The sequence below is a fragment of the Anser brachyrhynchus genome, assembly GCF_964034855.1.
Source record: "Anser brachyrhynchus genome assembly, chromosome: 27".
Classification (NCBI taxonomy): domain Eukaryota; kingdom Metazoa; phylum Chordata; class Aves; order Anseriformes; family Anatidae; genus Anser; species Anser brachyrhynchus.
Genome location: NC_137720.1, coordinates 5,597,622 through 5,618,909, shown reverse-complemented (window position 1 = coordinate 5,618,909; position 21,288 = coordinate 5,597,622). Strand labels below are relative to the sequence as shown.

Here is a 21,288-nt window from a genome sequence, read left to right as displayed (position 1 = left end):
TAAAACCAGCTGAAAACACACAGAGTTTGGGGGGGCGCGTGCATGTAGTGCTGGATTTGGTGGTTGGGGAATATTTCCTGTAGCCTCAACAGGAATCGTTTCACAGAGAGTGAAACAGGCCGTGTCCTTGGCATTCCTTTTCGCTGATGAGAGAGACCTCAAAAAAGGAGAATTGGTTAAAACAAACAGAGTGCTGCCTTTCGGATCATCCAGCCTGGGGGACGTCCTTCCAATGCGACACCCAGCCTCGGTGCTGGCAATGGCCTGGCTGTGGGGGAGCTGCGGTAAGGAGCCCGCTCCTGCTTTCATCTCAAGCCTGGAAATGGGTCGCAGAGGTGAGAAATCTTTCTCTGGGCTTCCTGCAGAGCCTGCACTCTAGAACAGCAAATGGTCTCTGGCGTTAACCCGCGGGAGCAAGAGGTGGTTGCGCTGGGTGAGAAAGGCTTCGGTCGCGGAGCTGGGTGGAAGCCGTGCAGCCTGCCTGCAAATCGGGTGTTGCTCTGCCGCCACCGGCTGCTGAGAAATGGCTCAGAGGAGCCCTTCCGCGTGTGTCTGCCTCCTCCCAGAGGGTGACGGCTTCTGCAGGAGGGGTTTGCTGTGGGCAGAGGTTGCTCCTCGTGTTTGAAGCCCTAAGATGCTATAGCTTGTAAGTAAAGCTTCAAAATCATTCCGAGGAGAGGCAAGTCGCTGTTTTCCTTGGCCTCCCTCTTTGTTCTTACCACTATCGTAGTGCCCGTGGTCTCATCCTTGTGGCTGGGGCTTTTCTAACCCGAGCTGCCCCTGTTTGACTTCGATTCCCATGTCCAGAAGCAGCGGCGTGGGCTCTGCCGCCTGCTCGTTCGCGGTGTCCCGAACCGGCTTTGCAGATGCAGAGATAAAGAGGGTGAACGTCAGCGCTTGAGGTGTGGTTAGCAAATGGAAGAAATTTGAATCCCGAAGTAAACTTTATGAATGCTAACTGTTGCAATTAAATGGCGTGTGGGTAAATATACAGTAAGGTGTTCTTTCTTGTGCATTGACCTTAACTGTTTTGTGGGACTTGAGTTTTTGATGTTATCTGAGTTGGAGGTAACTAAAAACCCAGTGTTCTCACGCTTGCTTTGTGCTTTTTATTTTAAATTCCTCGGGAAAGTTGGGTACAATCTAACGGTCTTCGGTGCTGCTCCAAGATAGCTATGCAGAGCTGCTTTTTTTTATTAGAAAATCATGAGGAGAGGAGTTTGTGCTTTGCGTCTCAGAAGCTGTCAGTGGTGGGAAAGCTTTTGGAGCAGTCTGAAATGCCTTTGCACCCTGGTGGCTGTGTGGGTATGAGTTGTTACAGCTGAGAGGCAGCTATTTGCTGGGTTGGAGTTGCAATGACCCTGAACTTGTTGGGTTAATGGAGAGTTTTGCCCCTGCATAAGTTTATCATCTGGTGGTCTGACTTGCACATACATTCCTACTGTACATTAAAAAGTGAGGCCGGAGAGGCTGTGCCACTGGAAGCAGCTCCTGGCTGGGAGAGCTGTATTTAACCAAGAAACAGCCCAGAGCTGCCTTTGCCCACTTTCAAGTAAGTGGGCAGGATTATTTTCAAGATTTTGAAATGTTATCTTGTGTTGTAGATGTTCCCTGTAGAAAGCATGTTTTCCTGGTGAGGAAGGTGGATCTTTGTGGGGCTGGCTTGTCATCGTGTACAGAATCAAGCCTGGCAGGTGGATAAAAATGGAGCTGGAAGCTTAAGGTGTGCAGGGAAACGTGGGGAAGAGCTGTCGGTTGTGCTGCCCGTGCCGTTACCTGCTCCGTTCAGCGGTGCCAGGGATGCCCACGGCCGTCCCTGAGCTCTCCAGGAGCGGTGCCTGCCCTCCTGGCCCTCCTGCAGCTCCCCAGAGGCTGTTAGCAGCTAAAGGACCCTGGCATTTCATATATTTCGTTTGCCTGGCTGACTTACACTCCCTGTCTTTTCAGCTCTGACCTTCTCTCTGTCAGTAGATAGTGTAGACAAGTAATGACAACCTTACGGGAGCTCTCTCTGCGTTCAGAAACTATTTCCTACCTCAGCCCTTCGTTCCTGTGCCTGTGTCTTAGGCCGGATTTCACCGATGCTCCTGGAGGAAAGGGATGTTCCTTTTAGCTTCCAGCCCGGATTTCTTAAGCTTCCTTAAGAACTGTTATCCTGCGAGTCTTGAGTTGATGCTTTCTCTGTTTGCTTGATGCGTGCCAAGAAAGAGCAGGAGCTTATCGCGACGCTCTGTGACCGGTGTGTCCTCAGTATTCCCGAGAAGCCCCTGTAGGTCATTTCTCTGTTTGCCTTCTTACCACTGCTGCCTTTTGCTCCGTCCTTTCCCTGTTACTTGCTTTTTGGGCATCCAATTAAAAAGCTCATCAAGAAGGAATTCACTCTGCAGTCAGTACCATGGTATGTAGCCGCCTCGTTTGTGCCCCGCGTTGTTGGCGGTTCCTTTCTGGCTCGGCTCTGTCTTCTTCAGCCTCTGGGGACCTGTGATTAGGCCGGGGCACTGGGATCTGCCTCGTACTTACAGCCAGCCTTGTGGGTGAAGCCGTGTGGTGGTGCTGTAGCCGGAGAGCCGTGGGTTACGCCGGAGGGCAGCCGGCCCCAAACGCTGAAGCGGGAGCTTCGCGGTGCCTCTGACTTCTCCACTGCCATGCTCCCTTCCTCCAGGGCCTCCTCTCCCAGCCCGTTGCATTCAGGCTTTGACAGAGTGAATAATTTGCTTTTTACTGAAGCTCAACGCTTCTCCCTGCTCGCATCGGCGCCGTGCGGGGCCTGGTCCATGCGCGTGCCCTCGCCCTGCCTGAGCACGCCTGGGTCCGAAGGCCTCGTGTCGCTGCTCTCGGCGGTGTCACGAGGGAACGGGGGCGCTGTGTGGGCCCCCACCTAATTTTTATAGTCTCCCTGAGGCAGAAGGCGCACTCTCGATATAGCTGCTGGTAGAAAATAATTGCGTTTGCCTTATAATTGGTGTAGGGAGGGGAAATTCGCTCTGTTTCTGTGCCTCGGTGTTGTGCGGCCTGCTTGCCTGCTGCTCGTCTGCTCCAGGTCAGGCGCCGGCCTGCGGCGTTTTAGGAGGCGGTGACGTGACAGGGACAAGGGACGTGGAGGCCAAAGGGGGGTCTGAGTCTGTTGGGGCCTCAAGGATGGGGGGGAACACAGAGGGGTATTTAATTTCTCTACGGAACACGTATCTAAGGCGTCGCGAACCAGGAGGAGGCATCTGTTTGGGTGAAGCATCACCTTCCTGGGTGTGAGGCTTCCTGCTAGAAATCCCAGACCCCCACTGAGATATATATGGGGTTAGATCATTGTGGGCGCTGGGAATAAGTAGGAGTTTGGATCTAATCCTGTTGATTTCATCCGACAACGAAAACGTAGATGGGTTGCAGACTAGGCAGCGAGGGTGATGTGTCCTGCCATCCTGAAACACTTCATCGGTGCCTCAATTCCCCATGTGGGGCAGCGATAGGCGCTGGGAATGAAGTGCTCTCTGCCAGCGTTTTTTGCACGAGTTCCTTTCGGCAATATTTTTTACTCCAAGCTCAGACCTTTGGTGAGTCTGACTGTCAAAAGGGAGCGGCGCAGATGGACGGGTACAGTTGGAGACACGCTGCTCTATTTCTGCTGTTTGACTGTCACGTCCCTGGGGGTTCTGTAGCCTGGTAAATGAGCTCTCACGAAAGGAAAGGGGGGAGGGAAACACAGCGCAAGTTTGCCAGCTGTAGCCAGCCTAGGCACTGCAGCGTGAGCTGCTTTGGTATTTTCTGATCAGGAAATTGTGGCTGCTCAGGCAGCTCGCTGCCAGCTCTCTGGAAGCGCTGGGTAGAGGGAAGGGGAAGCCTGGCACCTTGCTGAGGAGCTGTGTGTCAGCAGGACCCTGCACCAGCTCGATGTGTCCTGCTAATTTTCTCTGCATCTGCTTTTATTTTTTATTTTTTAACTGTTTACCCCTCCTTTTAGTTGCATTTTCCCTTCCTTTAGTTGTATCTTCTCCAGCAAGTACTGTGGCAACAGTACAGCTTAGCTTCAAATGAAGAGCGAGGAGTGCTTACCTTAGCAGTGCTGCTGGTTCCAGTTCACCGTGCTGTAATACTGTCAGCTCCGGGCTGTTTAATAGGACTTCCGTAATGCTGCTCACTTTATTGAGTTCCTGCAGGGATGTTTTGCTTCCTTTTGTTCATTTTCTTTCAAAACCCATCCAGTCAGATGCTAAAGAGAATTGCTAAATACCAATTTCACAATGAATCGATCTCATTAAAAGGTTTGGAAGCTTTTAGCAATTGTTGTCAAACTTCCCCTGTCCCTTAGAGGTCAGGTTCTCCACCTAGAGCTAGGCAGCTTTTTCAGCTTCAGTGCTTCAGGTAAAATCCTGCGTCTGAGCGTTGGGTAGTCGAGGTTTGCTTCCTGACAAATTTGGGCATTCCAATTTGGAAATACAGTTAATAAGGTACTAGTGGAGGCTGCGTCTCAAATTCATGTGTGTGCATTAGGTACTAGAGGAAAACTCTCTTTAAAATGACTCCAGCGAGCGTTTTCTCTTCTTTCCTTCTGAAATCTCATCTTTTCTGAGATCCCTTGTTTCAGGAACAGTGATGTTGTTGAGCCAAAAATGCGAAGGCTCCAGGGGGAGCCTGTGGGTGGTGACACTTGAGTATCACCTTCCTTTTTTCCTTTGTCTCTTCCCAGAAACGTGCTGCCCTTGGACCTCGCGTGGAGAGGGGAATGCTCCCTCGCACTGCACACATCAGAAACCAGAGCTCCTGGCCATTCATCCCTACAGATGCTTTCGTTGTTTTCACGGTTGAATTTTTTTTGCACTGTTTTCAGCAAAGCTTTGTTTAGATCTGGCCCTCCGTCCTCTGTCATCGGTGCCAGCATGCAGAGCCCATGCTGTAGGAGCTCTGCTCCATTGCATGTAATCAGCTGGAAATGCTCCCGTAATGGGAGCAGATTGCAGAGCGAGTGCCTGTAATGGTTTTAAGAATAAAGGGCAGCGTTTGCACTCAAACCAGAGCTGGCTCTTCTTCCCCTGCAGCTATTTGTTTTGCCTCCTGCTCCGAGGTTCCCTTTGATGTAGGGAACGTGCACAAGTGACCCATCCTGCCCGTCTGCCGCCGCATAATGCGGGAGGTGACAGCCCGCCTCACCCCCCACCATACATTAAGCTTAAAGAAACGCATTTGCACTGCCAGGAGCCATCTGCAAGGGTAGGGCCGCTCTCTTCCTAGCGGGGGATTTCAGGTCGGGTGGATGTTTTTCTATTAGTGAAGCCAACCTTATTCTGCGTCCTTACAGCAGGAGCCTGGGGTCCCAGAGGTTCAAGGCGGTGGCTGTGGTTCTCGTGCCATCGGGCTGGGTTTTGCAGCCTGGGATGACCTCCTCCCGCTGAGCTTGCCTCTTACAGCTCCTGGACCGATCCTTTGTGGGGTTGCTGTCACTCTGAGAACTTGCACAGATCTCCTGGTGTCTGCTCAGCCCGTCTCCACATCTCAGCAGCGAGGGGTTCTGTGTTTGGAAAGCAAAGGAGCAGCCTGGCCGTTGGAGGCTCCGTTGCTGCGTGGTGTGGCTGCCCTGGTGGAAATGCTGGCTTTTTTTGTTTGTACCTCATGCTCTCAGGGCTGTCTGGGGTTGGGCAGCGCAGGCTGGACCTGCTGGCAATCTGTTGTGTAGCTCTTGCTTCACGCTGAAAATGAGCTGGCAAAATGAACGCACGTGAGGGGTGGCAGCTGGGGGTCTCGCCCTGTGCCTCCGCAGGGGGCCAGGCACATCTCTGGCTGCTGCCATGTGTCAGCCAGCAAGATGGGCTGAATCGCAGCGTTCGCCCCTGGTTCCCTTGCCAGCAGCTCTGCCGTCTCTGCTGGGTATGGTGGGAGCAAGCGTCTGCTTTTGGAGCCTGGAGCTCCAGCAGCTCCGGGGCTGGGCTGTGGTGGTGTGCGCGGCTTTGTCCGCTGGGTCTCCTGCATGTGCCCGGCCCTTCTGTCATGTGAAGGCCCTGCTGTTCCCTGCCCAAGCTGTCATCACGTAGTCGAGTTTGGGATTGATTGACTTGGAGGAAAATTCACCTTTTTAACCTTTATGGACTCCATTGTGTCTGGTAGGTTGTAGGGAAGGATCTGGGTTTGTTGCCTTAAAGTTTAGTATTTTAATTTTCTACTGCATGCATGCAGAGTTGATATTGCCAAATAATTGGCAAGTGCTAAAGAGTAAGCCCTGAAACTTTCAAGACAGACCGGCTTCGGTTGTCTTGTTGCAGTCCTGATGCTGAGAGGACAGGGGAGGTGTACGGGGAGGTGCAGACCTGTCCTGGGGCTCGGACTGTGCGTGGTGGCATCAGTGTCCTGCAGTCGCTGCTTTTCCGGGTGTGCTTCCCTGCAGCTGCCTTGCAGGTGTGCATCCCTTCCACATGTGTTGCATTTAGCGTGATGGGATTAAGTCTCTCAATCTTTTTGTCCTGTATATTCCATGTCACAGTTTAGCACTCATAGTAATGTGCCAAGTACTCTACTGGAGAGAAGGGTGGAGGTAAACGCGAGCCTTAAATGAGCTGGTAGCTGTGACTGTGCGCTGGCCTTCCACCATGCAGTTGATTCCGTGTGTTATCTCCGTGTCTGTTTCTTGAACATGACAGAAGGTGTCCTGGAAGTCCTGGAATCCCCACGGGTGGAAGCGTTTGCCTTCCTCCTGGGGCACTGAAAGGAGTCTCTGCGGATGGAGCTCTTTGCACTGGGCTGGACGTGTCCCCGGGCTGGAAGTACGCAGCATTTCGATGTGAAGGTGGGCATGGAAGAGTTGTGGGTTTGCTGACTTTGTGCCAAAATGGCCCCGAAGGAGAATCAGAGGGATAAATGCTGTCCAGCCTGTCATCCACGTTCTTGAGTTTAGCAGGGAGCTGAAGTGTAGGGGAGGTGTGGAGCTTTAGGGGAGGTGCAGATACGAATTAAACAGCAGCAGAACCATTTTTTGCCTTGTGCTATGATGGAAGCAGTCTCTGCAGAGCAAGGGGAGCGGAACCCAGTGGGAAGGTGGCAGAATCCTGTAACGGCCTCGGCGCAGATGGGTGCTGCTGGGTGCCTTTGGGCGCTGCCTCCTCGAGGACTTGGTCAGTGGTCACCCGAAGCCGTGCCGTTCCCAGTGCGCACACGTGGAGCTGGTTTGCTTCCTCTGCTTTGTCCGTCGAAGGCACGTTCCCACCATCGCCCCGGCTGAAGGCACGGATCCTCCTCTTGGGAAACATCAGCTTTACATCCCACTGTTGGAAACTGGGCGGCCTGACAACTTCGCTGTGAAGGAATTTATATTTTTCTCACGTGCCAAACCTACTTTGGGCCAAAACTTTGAAGGGAAAGAAATCCAGATGCATGTAGGAGATTGAAAAGTTACTCTCGCAAGAACTGCCCCCCACTTTTTCTTTGTTACAACGTTACAGGGCTCTGTTTTCTCCCTTTAACTACTCTTTCCTACCTGAGAAGTAGCTGAGACGAGAGACTTACTTTCCCGCTCTTGTTTTTTAAAATATCCGTGAGTTTTCCTGTTTGATGTGATGCTGGACACTTTTAGTTTCATACTCTCACTTAACTGCCCCTCTTGGGTGCTAGGCCAAGTGTGGGTGGTTATTTCCATTAGAAGTTGCGGATCATTAGTTAAGATTTGCTGATGTTTTCGAGCACCTCATCTGTAGAAACAACATCCCCTGATGAAGGCGTTCTCCGCCAGGGAGAGCGGCTCGTGGCGTCCAACAGAGCCATCTGTGAGTTAAAGGGAGCTTTGTGAATGCAGCTGGTGAAAGCACTTGGTGGCTTCCAGAAGGCTTGCTCCATACACAAGTGCAGCTGCAAAATAAATAAATTCTCCCCGTAAATGTGTCTGTAAGTCAGGAAGCTGCTGTTCGGTGGGGACACTCCCTGTTCAGGGAGACCCGTTCGTGCTGCAAGGTAAAGCTTTCAACGGGCTTCCACCGCGCTCAGGTCTGGCGATTTGTTAGGGTGTTCGTGCAAGGAAATGCACGCGCTGGGGAGTTGTGTTCCTTTTCCTGCACTTGGAAGGAGTTTTCTGGAAATAGCTGCCTGCAAATTGGAGTGGAGGGAGAAGCACCTCCGGCAGGCGCTGAATCCTTCTGCGCGAAGCGTACTGCGCGTCGTCCTCCCCGGTTGGCTCTACTTGCGCACCCAATTGTCCTTCCTCGATAGATCGGCTGCCTGACTCGGCTCTGGCTGCTGTAAGCCCACGTTTCTGTAAGGAGAGAAGGTATGTGCTGACCGTGTGGGAGATGGAGACGGTGAGATGTGCATTGCTGCCGTGTGAACCGCCGAAATGGTGGTGTTACCTCTGCTGTTTCGTCGTGCTTTGCATGGGCTGGCACACCGTTAATCCCTTAGCTGCAAGATTGGGGCTGGCACACCATTAATCCCTTAGCTGCAAGACTGGGGCTGGCACACCGTTAGTCCCAGAGCTGCAAGACGGAGACTTGTGCTGACCGCCAGAAGTGAGTCATCCCCACGTTAACATCATCTCTTCTGCGGAGAAGTTGGCGTCGTTTTCCCCGTCTTGGAAGGAGCCCGGAGTTAGCATGCTTTGTGGGTTTAGGAATGATGCTTAGCAGTCTTCGGCGTGTAGCTCAGCAGTCTCTAAGTGGCTGCACATTTAATGCATGTGCCTCTGGACTGTGGCTGTAACCTCTGCACCGTGTCTTGAGGATCCAGATTTCCTGGAATGGTGTGTGCAAATCCCGGCAGGATCAATTTGTCTGCTCTGGTGCTTTTGTTCTTCTCACGTCTGAAAACCAGCTGCTTTGCGCAGATGTTTATGATCCCAGTGTTCTTTCCTTATAGGTGTTGCTCTCCCGCTCCTGTGCGTTAATTGCCGAGTAAATTTCTGCTTTGCAGCCCAGAACTAACTGCGTTTGGGTGGTGATTTTCACATATAAGTGCTTTCTGGAAGGGAGAAGGATTAAGAGCAGCGGGTACGCAGGTGCTGACACCGTAGCAGCCAAGCAGTCCTGTACTCTCCAGCGTGTTAATTCTCGTGATCGGGTCGGCGATCTCCTGCTTCCTCTAATTTGAGATTTTTAGGCCCAACAGCAAGGACTCGGTGACTTCCAGCAGGCAGGAGGCATGGCAAATAACCTCGTGGGCATTTTAAGAAAGCGTGCTGAGAATTGCACCTTTTGAGCTGCCTGTACACAGCCTCACTGCTCTGAGGGCTGGCAGCCCCGTAAATCCAGACCTGCTCTTTACCCACGATCATTTGAGCTGTGTAATCCTGTTCTGATTCATTTCACCATCAAGAGTTTTTCGGAATAACGTACTGCTTGCAGTGGGGGGATTTCTCTGTGGTTTTCCTGGCAGCTTTGGGAATATTCTCTGCTCTGACTTCCCTGTTTTTTCCAGTGGGAAAAGCTGGTGGCCTTCAGCTCTCGTTGAGGTCTTGCAGACCGAGCTCTGCAGCGTGTCCTTGCTGACAGTTCTTGCCTGCGGTTTCCCCAAGTCCAGAAGCACTCGAGAAGCATGTGTGGCGCTGGCCCAGATCACCCAGCTTCTTCCCTGTCATTCAAGTACATGAAGTTGCGTTTTTAGCCTTGTCTTCTGTGAAAGGAAAATTTTGTTCTGAATTATTGCAGAAAAACTAACAAAAAACCCACAACAAAACCCCACAAAATGAAACAACCCTTATCTCTTCCCTTTGGATCCCTTGGCCCGTAGCAGAGCTCTTCTGCATTGTGTAGAAGGTAATTACTGCACTTGGTTGTGAAATGCTTGGCAACGTCATCATGTTTGAAGTGATAAATGTGAATTACCGCATGTTGTGTTTTTTTTTTCTGGTAGAAAAATGGAGGCAGTGATGTTGGTGGGAGAATTTTTATGTATAGCAAATGCTTCCTGGGCAGGACTGGAATGCAAAGCGGGACTTCTACGCGCATTTACAGTGTTGGGATTCTCTGTAAGGCATCGTGCAATTATCCTCCGCATTGCGTGGCCACCCACATTTTCTATAGCAGGTCTGAATTTCTTTATGTAACTGATAAGACAACACAGCTGTAAAATGGCGATGCCAGGCTCTTCAGTATTGCGCTTTTAGTGCTAACTGCTGCAAAAAGCACGATTTCTGATGAGCCAGAAGTAGCAGGCGAAATTAAGCTCCCCTTGATCTGGGTGCTCGATGCTGGCCCGAGCAGAGGAGCTGAGGCAGATGGGGAGTGAGTTCCTTGGCTCACTGGGTCGGGAGACTCGAGTTTGGGAAGAGTCAGCAGAACAGAAAGAAAACGGGGGCTGTGAAAGGCATGAGAGGGTGGCAGTGCCGGCAAGAAGATAGGAGGAGAGCAGCCAAGGAGCGTTGGGTGGAAGCAATCATCCCAACTCTTTATAGCAAAGAAAAATCTGGACGAGGAAGTTTAATGACCTCTGTAAGGCAGAGATCACTGCTTTGGCTTCCTTTGCGGCTTCTCTGATAGCTGGAATCTGAGCGGGTTGCTCGCGGAGGTCCTTCCTGGAGCCTGCCAAGAGGGGCTGAGAAAGTATTGTTTGGGATTTAGCCACGTACCCCCCTCTCCCAGGAATATTCTGCTTTAATCTTCTCCAGCCTGCATCAGCAGTTTATTTTTGGGAAAGCTATGATGTTCTCTAGTGGGGGAGGCACGCGAGGAAGGGGTCGCGGCTCTGTCCGAGCCCTGCTGTGCCGTGCCTGTTCCTGTCTGTGAAATGGGCACAGCGTCTCCAGCAAAACTCAAGTCCTCTTTCTAACCTTAAATTCTCGCACGAAGCATTTGAGTTGTTTGTGTTATCGGTCTGCGAGCAGGAAATACCAAAAGAGGATTGTGTTAGCGTGGCAAGAATCTGGGAGCTGTGTGGATATTAATAACGCGGCCGTGTGGACGGGCCGGCTTGCCTCGTCCTCCGGGCAATGCACCGGGAGTTCATCGGCCTCCAGCCCTAACTGCCCTCGGGGCAAGCTGTCTCTAAGGCATTGAACTTGGACTCCAAACATCTGGGATCGGTTCTCAGCTGCTTTAAACTTCCTTTGTGACCTTGAGCTTCAGGCACTTGTGCGTGCTGGACCCAAAGCAGCGACAGTGCCGGTATTGTATTGCGCGTCCTGTCTTCAGCACCGAGTGTGTAAATACACCGGGGTGGCGATGGCCTTCAGCTGCCTGCACACGCACAGGTCCTGAAGTCTTCGGGTGCTTCTGTAACCCAGCTGAGACTACAAACCAGCTCTGAAAACTCATTTGACTTGAAAAAAATTGGGTAGTTCTTCAGGGCAGTTGGCCTTCGCTGTAGCCCGTTGCCCCCAGACAATTTGGTGAGTAAAGTTACTACAGTCAGGAAGAAAGAAATGGAAAAGCAAGAGGACAAATATCCTCCTGTTTAAAGGAACTCTTGGGTTTGATCGTGACCTAAAGCAATGTGCTTTATTCAGCATTTTTTACAAACAGGAAGCTTTATTTAAGAGGCTACAGCGCTTGCTGAGTCACGGAGCAAGAAAAACTGAGTGCAGGAATTAGTTCAAACAGAACAGATTTTGCAGATTTTCAGAGCTGCTCTTGTATCCTTCCTGTTCAGTCTTAATTGCCGTAAGCAGATCAGGAACATTGCTGCATCAGCGTAGCATGCAACAGGGAGGCGAAATCTAGGTGGTGTTCGGAGAGGTTTGCTTTCATAACAGATGCAGCAAATATAAAAGCAACCCCCCATTGATGTGAAGGGCTTTTTGGGGACTGGGGGAGAAAAGAAAGCAAACACCAGTGGTAGTCGGATTGGCTCCAGACCTTCTCTGAACTTTATTGGGACCTGGTATTTACAGCGTTCTCCTTCCCGTCCAGGGATCTGGTTTTGTGTTTAATTAGAAACAGCCCCGAATCGCACTGTACGTCGGTAGGACTTGGCTTTGTGCTCTGCTTCTCCCCACGCTGCGTTTCCATTTTACAGATGAGACCGCTGGGCTCTGGAGGGAGACCTTTTCCCAAGGCTCCGTGACGCAGCAGGGAATAAAACCCTCGCGGCTTTCGGAGTCGTCATCCGCGCACTGGCTCGGCGTTAGGATTTCCTGCGTTTTTTTCTGTCTTGTCTGGTTTTGCTGAAGGCAATGTTTCTGCTGCCCTGTTTTTCAATGACTTCCCTTCTGCCTTGTAAAATCAGGGCAACAGGTCTGTCAGGAGATGCTGTGAAGATGAAATCAGTCTTGGTATATCCTGAGCTGGAAAGGGCCCATGGGGATGGTTGGGTCCAACTCCTGAGTGACTCAGTCCTTGACAGTGCACGATCTCACAGCATCACACACAAGTGCTTATCTATTTTCCTTGCTTCATTTCTCATCTCAGCCAGGAGGAGGTAGGCACTGTTCCTTACGTATTTGTCCAGGAAGAGTTCCCAAAGTGGGGCTGGCTGAGCAGGGCTTCGCAGCGTGCTCTCTGTATCAAAAAGCTCGAAACGCCTGCGGGACCGACGTCGTTCCCAGGAAGCCCGGAGGCAGCTTGGCTGCAAGAAGTGCAAATCTGTTCTGCTTCACGCAGGGGATCCTGGAAGGGTTCTTCGTAGACTGCTTCCAGTTGGGGCTTTTCTCACTGCATGTTCTCAAAATGTTTTCTGTCGAGCTCGGGGTGTCTTCCTTTAAATAGCAAAGCCCGTTTGTTCACGTCGCGTTATGGAGATGTGTGCGGCTTCAGAGTGCTGCAGGCTGATCCAGGGATGACAGCAGGATGGTGAGTGGCTTTCTCTGCCTTTTCTCTGAACTTTCCTGGACGGTTAAGTCCTGGCTGTGACCTTGGCAGATATTTACAGCTTTCACCCTGTTCTGTGTGCTGCACGTTAGGAGTTGGTAACCTGCTGATGCTCACAAAGCCACCTGGTGAGGGCAGGTTCTTGCCGAGTTGTTCCTGTTGACGTAAACCTTTGTAACTTTCCCTGTCTGGCCTGAAAAAGTGCGACAAACTCTTCGTTCAAAGAGTTAATCCCAGAGTACCCACCTCCTCTCCTGTGGTGGTGGTAGGGAGCGTTCCTACTATTTTCCTACTATTTTGTTTCTGGGGGGTCTGCCACAGTTCCTACAAATAACGCCCAAGACGTCGTTCAGCTCATCCCGAAGATGCACCAGGCACTGCGAGTACTGCTCTGCAGGAACTGCGGAGGCTTTCAAGATAATCTTCCTGTGCTGATGTTTTTCTGTTTCTGCAGCCTGTAGTAGGCTTCTTTTCCTGTGTTTAGATCCCAAATAAGAAACTCAGGATCTTATCTTAGCCTGTCACTCTAATGCTATGCGTTGCGTAAATAAAAATGGGCTGGAAGATGTGGTTTCTGTTAAGTCAGGAGAACTTCGTGGTGTTCCTAGCAGAGCTGGAGAGGAAGAGGAGGGAGGAGATTGATAGACTCTCACTGCCGTCCTGACATCTGCATATAAATAGTTCTCTTCTTAGATCCTTTCCAACTGAACTTCTGGGTGATTTGACCTTTCTTTGATAAAAGCTTTCTGTATTTCCAAGACCGGGTAAGGGTGGGGTGGAAGGGAAGGATACAACAGCTCTTTTAAAAATATCTTCACATCCCAGCAGTAGATTGCTCCGGTACCCGGAGCTCAGCATTGAACCTGCTCCATCGTGGACTCCAACTTTTCTCTTCCTTTGAGTTGCTGGAGGGAGTTTTGAGGTTTTTTTTGAGTGCTCTAAAACATTAACCCAAAAATGTCTAAGGAGGTTTTAGGGAAGTGTTTTTCCTCGCAAGGAGGCCGTGCTGTGGTGGGAGATGGCTTCCGTGGGCTCCGCTTCCCATTCTTGCTCTCCACTGGATGGGTCCCTTTGAGCAAGTGACTTGGTTGATGCTGCTTACACTGCTAATCTTGGTTTTCCTTACTTTATAAATATTCCTTTCAGCTGAAGTTTAAATGGTGCCGGCTCTTTGTACGGGTGCTCTGTAGGTTTTGGAGCTCAGCATCGGAATCCAGCGCTGTTCAGCACGTAAAACGGTCAGACCCTCTGGCCTTGGTCAGGTTAGCAGTGTGTGCGGGGGTGTGTGCAGTATTTATAACTGCTCCAGACTATACACAAGGCTTCTGGCACTAGCTTTAACCGTTAATTGCCACTTTAAATCCAGCAATAAGTTGTCTGGGCCACCGCACAGCATGAGCCCACTGCCAAGAGTAAACCAGGGGCTGCGAATGACTCAGGTCCCCTTCGGACTTAGGACTGTGCAGCTGGATGGGGTAAGGCATTTCCTGGACTCCATCCTGTAGTTCTTGGTGTCTCACGTCTCCAGGACATAGTTCAAGCCATCGTCCTGCAGGTGATGCTCGTGGCACTTGGAATGCACTGCGTGCATACGGGGACTTGCTGTTCGCTTCTGAAGCTCAGGGCGGTGAGCGGGGCAGGAGTGCCCCTCGATAAACCTCCTGATCCTTCGCAGATTGGGTTTTGTGGCTTACTTCCCTGTTCCCTTGGATAAAGTTTCCCCTTAGCTCCTCCAGTGGAGCTCGGGGCTGTCTCAGGACTCTGGAGCCCTTTATAGTGGTCTGCTGGACCAGGCATCGCGTGGCGGAGAGAAACTTTCCATTTCACAGGGTGCTCGTGAATCCCACCTGAAACGTGTTGGAGGGAAAGCGTGCTGCTTCGTTTACTTCTGAATTTCCGCTTGGCCTGCACAGGATCTCCGTTGGTTTGGTGCCTTTCCTGCTGCTTTTATACACTGTGGCGTACCGTTTTTCTGGCTGGGAGCCCTCTGGTAATGACTGTTATTTTAGAAAACCCAGTAACTGCTCAGGCTGCCTCTATCATACCATGAGTCGTAGTGATTACGTGCTGGGGAGAAAATGAAGTGATCAGGGAAGGCCTACTTCATGGGGGGGGGGGAGAAAGCAACAGTTAACTTTATTTAAAACCAATTAAATTGGGGTTGAGTGGGTGCTCTTAACTTCTACCCCGCGTTTCAAAACAAAATAAGGGAGTGAAGCGTACACCTTTAGGTAAAGAAGGGTTGTCTAGGTTTATAATAAATCCTATATAACTCTTGGAAGTATTAAGTTTGAAACAGTCCGGCACACAGGGAATGATGGGTTGTGATGGGGAGGAGGATGTTGGGGACGGGTTTGTTGGCTTTGAAGAACGTGATGGGTCGGGTTCGTGTGCCTTTTCTGGAAGAGGACGGCCGCGCTGGTGAGCGGTGCCTGACCTGGTTCCAGCAGAACCCAACTCCTTCGGCAGCAAGGTCGAGAGCAGAGCCAGCTTCTTGCACGCATGTTTCTGTGCTGTTTTAAATAGGACACCGGGGAGGGATTAGAGGGGAGATTAATCCTGAAATCCTCGGTGTTCGACTTCTGAACAAGGGAGGGAAGTGTTCGCAGAAGCTCCGAGACCACCTACTTTTTCGTGTAGGCCTTCCCAAAGGCTTTCCCAAATCCATCATGATCCTTCGGAGGGGTGTGAGTTGGGGTCGGGTTGATGGCTTACTTCTCTTGTGGTCGACTTTAATAGACGCATCTTCCGCTGAAGATGCTTTTTGGGAAGCACGTGTGGCTGAAAGATGCCTGGAAGCAGGGGAACATGGGGGCTCCAATTTTAAAAACTCGGTCTGAGGAAGCGTCAAGCAGTGATCGTGCTGTGTGCTCTGTGACGCTAACCCCTCTGCTGGACGCAGCGCTGTGCGGTCTGTTCTCTGCGTTACTGCTCTTAACCGCAGCTGTCCAGCAGCCACCAGTTTGCTTCCAGATAACCAGCTCGGCGCGAGGAGTCTGCTGAAAGTTGCCAGCTGTCCGTCTGTTTGGTGTATGCCTAAGTGTTCCCTGTACGTTTTCTGTCTTGCAGCATCTGGAGAGGGCCAAATGTGAACTGCGTTGACAGCACTGGATACACTCCCCTGCACCATGCTGCTTTGAATGGTCATAAGTGAGTCATCTTATAATGCCTTTGGTCACAGGGGTCTCTAGGTGCTTTACAAGCTACGGTTTGTGTAATTCACTCACCGATCTAATGCTGTTCCCTCTGAAACGTGGCAATGGTGCAACACTACACCATCTTCAGGACGAGAAGTGAACATCAGTGCAGCAAAGCTATAGGGGCTTTCGCTGCTGCACGGTGTGAATATACAGCTTTTTTTAAAATTTGGCAGAACGCTGAGGTTTTCAACCACCCTTTTATTTGTAAACAATTTGGATAAGTTATAACAAGATATTAAAGACGGCTTCTCCAGTAACAGTCCTCTGCAGTCTGTCTGGTGTCCAATGTGTTGCTGTGCCTGCACCACCTAAAATTTGCTTTTGTGTGTTATTACATTTTTAAATAACTCTGGTCTTCAGTGTGGTAAATCTTGTTTTGTTCACTGCTACCTGAGGTACTGAGAAATTGAATAGAGTTAAAATCTTTTTTCGTCTTCATTGTGCTGGTGCAGTTTACTTTTCACCAGAGTGGCTTGTGGATGACTTCAGTGCCTGTTCAGCTCCGTTAGTACAAAGGTAGCAGAGATCTTCCCTGGACTCAGTAGTCGTTAATTTCTTTCCTTGGGCAGCATTTAATAGGAATGCTTTTAAGATCACATTTCAAGAGGATCTCTGAAATACATCTGTTCAGATGAATTTTTGGTACAGCGGTCTTACTGGGGAATGTAAGCTGTGAGACGAGGACTGCATGTCTTATGAACTCGAGTCTCCTTTTCTTGCAGGGATGTGGTGGAAGTTCTGCTGAGGAACGATGCGCTCACCAACGTAGCAGACTGTAAAGGCTGCTACCCTCTTCACCTGGCAGCTTGGAAAGGAGATGCAGACATTGTGAAGCTCCTCATCCACCAGGGACCGTCGCACACTAAAGTGAATGAGCAGGTCTGCGTGTTTTTCTTTAATGCTCCGTTGAACCATTTCCCTCGAATGGAAGGAGACTACTTAGCTGACTCCTGACCCTCCCAAACTGGCAGCAGTTGTTATAAAGTTAATTGCTGGTGGGATAAGGAGGGCGCTGCCTAAAGCAATACCTCCAGGTCTGAGTTAGTGGTTGAATCCTAGGGAGGTATACAAGTTTTTCTACACAGAGAGCTGTAAATGTATCTTAAGAGAACCCCTCAGCACCTAGGAAGTGTTCTCCTGCTTTCATACTGGGCTTCTAAAAAACTAACACAGTTTTTCCTTTCAGCTGCTGGATAACTGAGAAGATTTCTAGTGCTGTCAAAGGATACATTGGCTCCCTTCTTTTGGGAACTAATCGAAGCAGCTTTGTTTAGTCTTTGTTTGGCCATGCTCTCTTAGCTACTCTCCTGGCTTGCCTGTAGCACTTGCTCCAGTTAACTAATTTGTAAGTTGTAAGATAATTTTAGCTCTACCTCACCCCACATAAATCCCTAGCTTAATCTTAATGATTTTTTTCTCAATCAGGCAAGAAAAACAACTTATAACTTTCCTCTGGCAGTCAGCAGGTATCTCATAATTCCAGGGGAACTTCTGACATGCTACTGCGGGAAGTCCCAAATAATTCTTTTGCTTAAGACTTTGGATAAGTGAGTTGGTTGACTGAATGAGGCCAGCTGAGCAGAGTTTAGTTTATGGTTTTTCCCTGTGTCTAGGGCAGATATCAATAACGGGCTCAAATCAGATGATTAAAGCTACAGTGGCCCTGGGTTGTCCCCACCCTCAGGGAGGGATATGTCCTGTCCCATGAATCAGCTCCTAACCACTCGGGTTTTCATCCAGGTGGAGGCAAGTAAACCAAAATAAGCTTCTGCCTTAGTACCACAAGGCTAAAAATGTGTATCCATCCAGGAGTTAATTCACAAGTAGGTCAGATACTCATGGCTCGAGGTTCGCAGAATCTGTCAAAGTTGAAATGAACATCTGGGAGCTGCGAGTTTCTGCTGTTTAATTTTGATCTGCTATGTATACTTTTTCAGAAGCCGAGGAGCAAACTCCCCCTTCACGGAGTCGGGTTTAGGAGTCCCAATTCTGCTTCCAGCCATACTTTGTGGGGACCAGAGTTTTCACGCCTAAGTGTTCTGTTCTGCAGTGTAAGGCAGCTAACTTGAGGCACCAGACTGTTCCGAGGCTAAATGGTTGCTTCTGAAGCATCATGAATTGAAAAATATAGTGGTAATGCTAATTGCTACCGCTCCTCAATTGAGCAGGAATTACTAATAGTGTGTGTTTTACTGTCTTTGTTGATAGCTTTCCAGCTTGGAGCTGTGCTTAGTAATGTATTTGGGCACAGCTGCAGGCATTCAGTCTGTTTAAATGGATTTGAGAAGTGCAGTAAACTGTTTACAATCAATCTGATAAGAATTGACTGAGGGCCATGAGTGCAAACTTCTCTGCTGTTGGAGCAGGACAGGTGTATGGGAAACCTTTGCAAAAGATTAAAAGCGTAGTGTAACCCTTCCAGGTAATGTTTCATTAATGTTTGTTTAGTAGGAACCCTTTTAAATGATAAAAGTCAGTCGAGTAGCCTGTGCTGCTTGAGTCCGGAGTCTTGTAAATGAAATGCGCAGTGGTTCAGGTTACAGGAATCAGCTGCTGGAATGGCTTCTGCTGTTAATAGCTTTGACTGGAACAAGATGCTGTGTTCTGTCACTTCCACCCCTTGGGAGTCACCCATTGCTTTGTTGCTATATCTCACCCATTTCATTATCACATTTTTGTTCTTTTTCCTCTTCCTTTTTGTAGAATGCTCTTGAGATCAAAGAACTCAAAAAGTACGGCCCCTTTGACCCATATATCAATGCCAAGGTGTGTACTTTGCTGACAGCATTTCACTGCATCATTACTCCAAGCTGCACTCGCGTGCTTCCAGGTGCAATGTCATCCAGTTGCAGTAATACCTGTTCAGTTTGCAGCTGCTTGGGGAAAAGTAAAATGCAAACATTTATTTACTCTGGGTTTTTCTCTTCAAAGCAGTTATAGAAACATAATTTAAGGGAAGCTTTTCCTTACTTTCCTGGGGGCTCCTTCATTGCTTAGCCTTGTAGGACTCACGGTGATGGTCAGTTTGCTTGATTTGGCTGGATGACTTCCAAAAGGTAATGTTATTTCAATTAAAATGCTTTAGGTATTGTTTCATGTGCTAATGTTGCTGATAAATGCAAAGAGAAGGAATTTTTTTCCTGCTTAAACATGGATGCGTTTTCTCTGTGGGCTGTTTGGAGTGAATCTTCATGCCTTTTCTCCTACAAAATGCATAATGCTGTATTTGCTGTTTGAATGGACGGTTAATTCTTTCAGTGGTGGCGGGGAGAAGGGAAGGCAGTAACACTTATACCTCCCTTCCCAAGTCCTTCATGTCCTGCTTATTGCATCAAGTCTCTTTTGGTGTGAAGTCTGTTGTGTCGTCTGACCCTTCAGCCCTAGTCTTCTGTTCCTGTTTTCTTGCCTGTTTTGCTCCTCTCTTGCTTTTAGTTGGTCCTGAGCTACAAAAAGGCATGGCATCAGCACTTCTGATGCACTGAGGCTGAGCAATTGAGGAAGCAGATAAGAAAGTTCCTGGGGTCACTTGTTCTGTCTACCAGTGCGTAGATGGTGGTGTTTTCTGAGACGCTCACCATTTTTCATTTTTATTTATAGCGAAGCGGCAGGCCAGTGATGGCATAATCGTCTGCTGATTTATCATGGGATGCTTCTGCTCTCAGCCACCATGCCTCGATTGCTTCCAGCCAATTATTTTAGACTCAGCCATCCGTGACAGATTTGTGTCTCAAAGTTTAGCTGAAACTTTCACTCTGCTTGATCTGCAGTACCTTAAAAACACACTCAAAATTCCTGAGGTTGCTAACCGCTGGGAGTTGTTTTTGCAGACTTCTATTTCAGGAAATGCTCTAGCGCATACCTCTTCAAGTGCAAACATATTTACATGAAACTCATCCTTATCTATGATTTTGACAGGAATCCAGCTGGGAATTTTGTGGCAACAAATGTCTTTTGTGGAAACGTATCGTAGCTGAGTGGTTCAGCTGGCTGAAGGGGAGCTCTCGGTTGTCAATAAGGGAGTAAAATCTTACACGCTAGCATTAGATTGTTGAATGAGGAAAGAATGTTAAGGCCAAATTGAGCTAGCTTTTTGTGGACTGATGTTTACAAAGTATTTTCTTTTTTTGAGAAGTGCATTTTGAACTTGCAGGACAGTGTTCAGGATGGCTGTAGTACTCTGGAGAGCAAGGCTAGTGTTTTTTGAAATCAGAGCCTTGGTTTTAAGGAGAGGTGGCTTATACACTAACTGGTAGGTCCATCATAAGCTCTGACCAGCTTACTGCTGGTTTCTGACCACGTTTGAAGAGCACGTGGAGCCATACCCGTGCAACCCTGGACGTTTTCTCCACAGCATGGCTGCAGGTGGGAGAACCAAAAAATGTCCAAGTTCAAAGCGTGGGAGTCCTGGCTTAGCTGGTGCTTCCAGCTTCCCAGCTCCCCTGCAGGATGGGATTTCATTTAGAAATGTTTGAATCAAAGCGTTCCATCTTTCCAAACATCTTGGGATATTTAGAAGAGGGGGGAAAAGCATTTATATATGTCTGGATATAGATTAAATTGATATCCTGGTCAGGAAGAGCTAAAAGAGAGCCAGAAGCATCTTGTTCTCCTAAAAGCCGCAGGGAAGTAACAGCCTCTTTTTGTGCCCCTTCCTTTTCAATGTCTTTTATTTAAATGGTCTCTCTGATGCCTGTTATGGGCCTGAAGGGCTTCTGAAAAGCAAACGATAGGAGCGAAGTTAAGAGGTGGAGCTGCAACTTTGCTCCATTGACTCCCGCTACCTCAGATCATGCTATTTAATTTGTATGAAGGAACCAAGCAGCTGAGCAGAGCCAAAGAGGCAAAAGCTGTCACAGAGCTCAAGGAGAAATAAACTGCACCGCACAAACTACCTTTGTCTTTTTTAATTGGAAGCAAATGATTCATGCAGATTGGGTTTAAAGTGCCATAAATCTAACCGGTCTGCTGAGAAAAGTGGAAGCCTACCATCTGGAGCCTGCAAATGAAGCTGGGCAGCGCACCCACCCGCAGAGCTCCCGAGAGCTCGTTGGACATACGGGGCTCGTTTTTCCGCAGCGCTCGGCATTGCGGGGCACCTGCAGGAACGGAGGAGGCAAATGTGTGCACTGACACAAACCCTACGAAGAAGCCTCAGAAGTGGGTTAGGCGGGACTGCAGGGGTCACACAACCTCTTCCACGCCCCGAGGCAGGATCAAGGCTGCCTAAAACATTCCTGGCTGGTGTTTGTTCAATGCTTCCTTAAAAGCCTCAGAGTGGCGGTGCTATAGTCTCCCTTGGCAGCTTATGGGAGCGTTCAAACCTTTGCAGGTTAGGAAATTAGAAGAGTTCCCCATGTATTTTAAATAATATCTGCTTTTCT

General features: G+C 49.3%; 1 protein-coding gene across 13 annotated transcripts in view; it reads left to right on the top strand.

Moving 5' to 3' along the window:
* The window catches only part of ANKS1A (ankyrin repeat and sterile alpha motif domain containing 1A), a 106,827-nt gene that overhangs the window by 11,641 nt on the left and 73,898 nt on the right, over positions 1-21,288 (top strand). For 11 of the 13 annotated variants that reach the window (XM_080569134.1, XM_080569136.1, XM_080569135.1 and 8 more), the window contains exons 2-4: positions 15,777-15,857; positions 16,630-16,786; positions 18,611-18,673. In XM_080569134.1, the coding sequence (XP_080425260.1) occupies positions 15,777-15,857; positions 16,630-16,786; positions 18,611-18,673 (301 nt within the window). The remainder of the gene's footprint in view (positions 1-15,776; positions 15,858-16,629; positions 16,787-18,610; positions 18,674-21,288) is intronic. The other 2 variants (XM_080569138.1, XM_080569133.1) reach the window with 1 other exon arrangement.